A 6,875-nucleotide genomic window follows, 5' to 3' on the forward strand; every position below is an offset into this window, starting at 1 on the left:
GAGGAGGAGGAGGGGTGTGTCGCTTAATATGCAAATGAATACCTGCTACAAAAAGAGCCCTGTAAGTGCATTCGTTGTCATGTATGTCCTTGGCTTAGAGGAGGAGGAGGAGGAGGAGGAGGAGGAGGAGGAGGATTATTTACATCCCGCCCTTCACTACCCAAAGGTGTCTCAGAGCGGCTTACAAACTCCTTTCCCTTCCCCTCCCCACAACAGACATCCTGTGAGGTAGGTGGGACTGAGAGAGCTCTTGACAGAAACTGCCCTTTTTCAAGAACTACGGCTTGCCCAAGGTCATCCAGCAGCTGCAAGTGGAGGAGTGGGGAATCAAACCCGGTTCTCCCAGATTAGAGTCTGCGCACTTAACCACTACACCAAACTGGCTCTTTGAATGCACAGAGTAGCACATGATGCTTCTGGGGGGAAAAATCCATGTTTAATTAACTGATGGGTGCGCAGACTAGTGGCTCCGGCAACATAACTTTGTGTTCTGTGGGTGTGAATTAAAATTCAAAGTCGGTGAGGGGTTGTGGCTCAGTGGTAGAGCGTCTGTGTGACATGCAGAAGGTCCCAAGTTCTGTCCGCGGCCTCTCCAGTTAAAAGGAGCTGGCAGTAGGGGATGCGAAAGACCTCCGCCCGCGACCTGGGAGACCTGCTGCCGGTCTGACAGTGGTGACCTTGAGAGACCGAGGCTCCGATTCAGGGTAAGAACAACAAAAAGGGGGGGACCACAGTGGAATGAGTACAGACCAATCGAAAACACCGTGCATAAGCATACAATATATTCAAATAATGTTTAATAAAAATATATATTGTGTGTAATGTATTAAATAAGTATAATCATATTATAGGTGTTTACATTCATATATAAGCAATCAAATACATAATCAAAGTGACAAGGAATATAAGGGGAACAGTCCAAATATTCTCCTATCTCAATCGCTAGTTTCTGTGCAACGTAATCCGAAAGTAGTGTTTTATCTCAGAGCTTGCTGCTATAGAAGAGACGATTCAACAGTCCCACCACTGTAGGACAAATAATCAACAACTTCCCGGTTGACAAGCCGTTTCCAGCCTTCTTTCTCAAGAATCACTCAATATATTGTTTTCTTTCTTTCTTTCTTTCTTTCTTTCTTTCTTTCTTTCTTTCTTTCTTTCTTTCTTTCTTTCTTTCTTTCTTTCTTTCTTTCTTTCGAATCACTCAATATTCTCAAGAATCGCTCAATATAATCTCCATTCTCCATTTTCCCATGTGTGAATGTTTGGTTAGGAGAATGGAGATTGGTTCCAATGAATGTTGTACGCAACATATTGAGTGATTCTCGAGAAAGAAGGCTGGAAATGGCTTGTCAACCGGGAAGTCGTTGGATCGCTTGTCTGGCAGTGAGGATTAAAAATAAAAGTGCCGTAATTCATGGGCATCAGTAGGCAGTAGGGTGTAAAACAAATGGCAGGAAGCACTGCTGATGCCCGTGAATCACGGCACTTTTTATTTATAGTCTATGGTGTAGTGGTTAGAGTGTCGGACTACGATTTGGGAGACCCCTGGTTCAAATCCCCACTCTACTCTTGGGCCACTCCGATGTCCTCTGCTTAACCTACCTCACAGGGTTCTTGTGAGAATAAAATCAAGGTGAGGAAAACCAAGGCAGGGTATAAATCGAGTAAGTAAATAAAAATGAGCTGGAAAAGTCCATCAGTGGCTACTAGATATGATGCTCAAAGGCGCGGCCTCCGCTTTCAGAGGTGCATCATGTCTGCCTCAGTTTTCTGCAAGTTGACATGGCAGGATGGATAAGCACCGTCAGCCCAGTTTATGAGCCCCCCTCAGCCATCTGGGCAAGTGGTCCTAATTAAAGCTATTGTGGAGATTGTGTTCTGATTGGGTGGGGGGTTACTTTGGGATCCACATGGCTGCTAACTGTTTCTTTCTGGTCAAACGCAGCCTTCTTGTGGTCTTACCAGTGATTAAAATGTGGAATTCGCTGCCAGAGGATGTTGTGATGGCCGCAGGAATAAACAGCTTTAAAAGGGGGTTAGAGAGATTCACGGAGGGGAGGTCTATCAGTGGCTACTAGCCATAGTGACTATGGGGAACCTCCACATCCAGAGGCACTAATCCTCTGATTCCCAGAGCCAGGAGGCAACATCAGAGGAAGGCCTCGGCCTCTCTGCCCTGTTGTTGGCCCTCCAGAGGAATTGATTGGCCACTGTGTGAGACAGGAGGCTGGACTAGATGGACCCTCACTGGTCTGATCCAGCAGGGCTCTTCTTGTGTTCTTATCGGGAGAAGGCCTTGGCCTCTCTGCCCTGTTGCTGGCCCTCCAGAGGAACTGGCTGGCCACTGTGTGAGACAGGATGCTGGACTAGATGGACCCCTGGTCTGATCCAGCAGGGCTCTTCTGATGCTCTTATCGGGTGAAGGCCTCGGCCTCTATGCCCTGTCGTTGGCCCTCCAGAGGAACTGGTTGGCCACTGTGTGAGACAGGATGGCGGACTAGATGGACCCCTGGGCTGCTTCACATATAAAACATTTCATTCTTTCAATTGTCTACCCCATTCCCAGTTCCTCCCCTCCCTCCAATGGCTTCCCACAATGCTTCCACCCCTGCTCCAAATTACTTCATATCATCAACAATATCAGTTTTTCATCATTACAATCTAAAGATAACATCGTTTGACTATCCAGCAGGGCTCTTCTGATGCTCTTATCGGGTGAAGGCCTCGGCCTCTATGCCCTGTCGTTGGCCCTCCAGAGGAACTGGCTGGCCACTGTGTGAGACAGGATGCTGGACTAGATGGACCCCTGTTCTGATCCAGCAGGGCTCTTCTGATGTTCTTATCAGGGGAAGGCCTCGGCCTCTCTGCCCTGTTGCTGGCCCTCCAGAGGAACTGGCTGGCCACTGTGGGAGACAGGATGCTGGACTAGATGGACCACTGGTCTGATCCAGCAGGGCTCTTCTGATGCTCTTATCAGGGGAGGCCTTGGCCTCTCTGCCCTGTTGCTGGCCCTCCAGAGGAACTGGTTGGCCACTGTGTGAGACAGGATGGCGGACTAGATGGCTCTTATGTTCTTATGAAAACACAACAGGAAATTTGAAAAGGAACTGAGCAAACCAGACTCTGCAGGTCATCAGGGAAGGAATCAGTATGCACATCTAAGTGACCCATCACCCACAAAGACCCTTTGCCAGTCCCTGCAAAAATGCTGAAAACCTCCTAGGCTAACTGAGCAATGCTAGAGAGGAACTGGTTGGCCGCTGTGTGAGACAGGATGCTGGACCAGAAGGACTATTGGTCTGTTTCAGCAGGGCTCTTCTCACATTCCCCGAAATGAGTAGAAGTGTAGAAGAACAAATAGTGACCATCTAATGCCATGGAAGCGTATAAAAGGCTCACAGAGATGACACTAGTTTCCTGCCTCTTCCTGTGTAAAGTTAGGCAGTCCTGTTGCGTAGCTGTCCCTTTATGAGATCCTTGGGTACAAAAAGCACCGTCTTGGGAGATCCCGTCGTACAGCTGACATGTGGATTGAAACGTACACATCTGCAGGAAACGGCGGTCTCTCTACTGCGCCAAATTCTTATCTCATGACTCTTCCAACAGAGATGGGCCAAGCTATTTAAAGATTCCTACAACATAGTTTGTTTTGCTATAGGAAGGAAAGCAGAAAGTTCTTTAGAAACGGCTCTCTCAATTGTCTTCCTTCTCTTTCTTTTCCCTTCTAGACCCACAGCGGCTGAACTCCTAAGACACAAATTTTTCCAGAAAGCAAAGGTACGGTTGCCGATGCCCTTACACGCATGCCTTGCATTGCAGGCTGGTTCCTCTTAAATCTGATTAACCAATCGGTCTCTGCCTTGAGATCCATTAGACCAGGGGTGGCCAAACTGCCTCTCAGGAGCCACATGCAGCTCTTTCGCACAGCCTAATTAAATGTTAATAAGAAGCAGGGGTCATTTCATAGAAAAAGAGGTGCAGGAGCTCATTAGCATAACTCAGTAGCATAACTCATTTGCATATGCCACACCCCCTGACATCACTGTTTTGGATTGCTAGCTATGGGGGGGGAGACGTGCAGATCTGCCGTCACAGAGGAGGGAGAGCTTGTACCTGAATAAAACTTGGTCTTAAAGGTGCCACTGGACTGTTTTGGACTGGGGGGCCAGGGGGAGCTCTGCAGCTTACCTGGCTGCTTCTTGCTCTGATTGAGGGCTGCTGGGAGCAGGGGGTGGGGCTTTTTGCATGTGTCCACCCCCTGGGCTCTTTACTGCCGGAGCTCCGCTCCTGTGCGCTCCTGCAGGAAATGACCCCTGATAAGAAGCAAATGTGCATATTTTCCAATAAAAATGTGTGTATAATATTTGTTCATGTCTTGTGGCTCTCAAACATCTGACATTTATTCTGTGTGGCTGTTACATTAAGGGAGTCTGGCCACCCCTGCATTAGACCTTATCCGATCCGGCGGTCAGAGTCTCTCGATTTGGCTTGAATTGGGGCAAGATGGCTGTAATAGTCCTTGCCTTCCCGTCGAAGCATGCCTTTGCAAATTAAAACAAAATGAACCAAACAGTAAAACTGTCCGCAAAAATTGCACAGGAATTGCAGTTGTGTAAAAGACGCATAAAAGCGAAACGGTCTGAATGACTACTCAGTCGGTCGGCTGGGGCAGCTTTTCCCCTAAAGCCGATTCCCAGGTTGCAGTGCCATCACAAAGCAGGCCCTGCCGGATTTTGTGTCCCACAGAGAAGGAACTAAAGGAAGCCCTGTCTGGCAGGTCGTAAAGAGCTGGGAGGCTCATATGGGAGGAATGGCTCTCCGGGGAGATTCCAGAACCAGCCTTGATAAATAACTGCTCTTGTGCCAGCTGCAACTTCCAAACCGTTTTCAATGGTATGCCCATGTTATAGTGGAAGTATACACTGGAAGTTAGCAGTGCTTAGAGGGAGATGTCCATGTTCCTGTGCTGAAGGCTTTGGCCAGAGGTCCCCAACCTGTTGGAGCCTATGGGCGCATTTGGAATTCCGACACGGCCTAGTGGGCGCAGCAACAAAATGGCTGCCACGGGAGCTGGAGCCAGCCACAGAATGATTGCCACAGCTTGCCTTCAGTTGCACAGTGAAGATTCTTGTGTTCCGGCGGCAGCAGCTGCTGGCAAAGCAATGTTTTTAAAAAAACTTTGCACAGCCAATCAGAAGCCTTACCGGGCAACAAGCCCTACTGGGCTTCATCTATTTCATAAAAGAAGAAGAAAAAGAGATTGGATTTATACCACATGCAGCTGCTGGTGTGACCTTGGGTCAGTCACAAGTTCTTTCAGAGCTGTTCTCTCAAGGGCAGTTCTCGAGAGAGCTCTCTTCACTACCCGAAGGAGTCTCAGAGTGGCTTACAATCCCTTTCCCTTCCCCTCCCTACAACAGACACCCTGGGAGCAGTGTTCCCTCTAAGCTGAGTTAGTGTGAGCTGCCTCACAGCTCTTTAGCCTCCAGCTCACAGATTTTTGTCCTAGCTCAGGAAGGATGGCTCCAGAGCAAACTGATTTATGCAGTAGCCAAATCACTCACTCACACTTTTAATGCTAATAGCTCCCAAAGTAGAATTTTTGCTTACAAGACTCCACAGCTTAGAGGGAGCATTGCCTGGGAGGTAGGTGGGGCTGAGAGAGCTCTTTCGAGGACTGCTCTTGAGAGGAGAGCACCGAGAGAACTTGTGACTGACTCAGCTCATTGGCACATTAGGCCGCACCCCCATGTTACCAGAAGTGTGCCCATCCAGCCACACCCACCTTTTGCTTCTTATTCTGTTTACCTTGTTTGTTGTCCAAACCCTGGGCTTTTTTGTAGCAGGAACTCCTTTGCATGTTAGGCCACACATCCCTAATGTAGCCAATCCTAATGAGTTCCTGCTGTTGGGTGTGGCCTATTATGCTAATGAGTTCCTGCTGGGCGTGGCCAACTCGGGAGCCAGCCGGAACTCTGTTCCTGTGCGTTCCTGCCCAAAATAGCCCTGGATTTTATACCTCGCCCTTCACTCAGAGTCTCAGAGCAGCTTACAGAGTCTCAGAGCAGATTACAATCTCCTTTCCTTCCCTCTCCCCACAACAGACACCCTGTGTGAGGTCGGTGGGGCTGAGAGAGCTCTCTCAACAAGGACTGCTCCTGAGAGAACTTGTGACTGACCCAAGGGCACACCAGCAGCTGCACATGGCGGAGTGGGGAATCAAACCCGGTTCTCCCAGATTAGAGTCCGCGCTCCTAACCACCACACCAAACTGGCAGGCAGCAGAAAAGTGTTGGTGGGCACTATGGGGACCCCTGGCATAGGCAATCCAGATAGCTTGGTGTTCTAAGCCAGTGAAAGATACTCCTGGCCAATCGTGGCTGCCTCCTCAAGAATCTAGGAGCGCTTCCTGGGCAAGGAGTAACTCCAGACTGCATTTGCCCCTTCAGAGAGGGAGCGCGATCCATTGAGAACGTTCTGCCCCGAGTCGCCAGCCCGGCCCACCGTCAAGAGTTCCACTCCCCGATTCAGCAAGTTAACATAAGAGCTGCCAATGTTGGATCAGGCCAAAGGCCCATCCAGTCCAACACTCTGTATCACACAGTGGCCAGAAATACCACGTGCCATCAGGAGGTCCACCAGTGGGTCCAGGACATTAGAAGCCCTCCCACTGTTGACCCCCCCAAGCACCAAGAAGACAGAGCATCGCTTGCCCCAGAGCCCCTATCTATACCTTGTGGCTAATAGCCACTGATGGACCTCTGCTCCATATCTATATATCTAATTCCCAACTTGCCCCCTCCGTGCGGATACTTAAATCAGCACGGAGGGGGCAGCTGGGGGGCTGGGGGAGGTTTGTGCACACGTGGGCCAGT

At 49.4% G+C, this 6,875-nt stretch overlaps 1 protein-coding gene across 1 annotated transcript in view; it reads left to right on the plus strand.

Annotated features, from left to right (window-relative positions):
* The window catches only part of OXSR1 (oxidative stress responsive 1), a gene marked incomplete at its 5' end in the record, with an annotated part of 101,202 nt that overhangs the window by 67,891 nt on the left and 26,436 nt on the right, over positions 1-6,875 (plus strand). Inside the window, one exon of the mRNA XM_015422779.1 lies at positions 3,729-3,777. Within this exon, the coding sequence (XP_015278265.1) occupies positions 3,729-3,777 (49 nt within the window). The remainder of the gene's footprint in view (positions 1-3,728; positions 3,778-6,875) is intronic.

This window comes from Gekko japonicus, unplaced genomic scaffold (genome assembly GCF_001447785.1).
Source record: "Gekko japonicus isolate JY-2015 unplaced genomic scaffold, Gekko_japonicus_V1.1 scaffold3483, whole genome shotgun sequence".
Classification (NCBI taxonomy): domain Eukaryota; kingdom Metazoa; phylum Chordata; class Lepidosauria; order Squamata; family Gekkonidae; genus Gekko; species Gekko japonicus.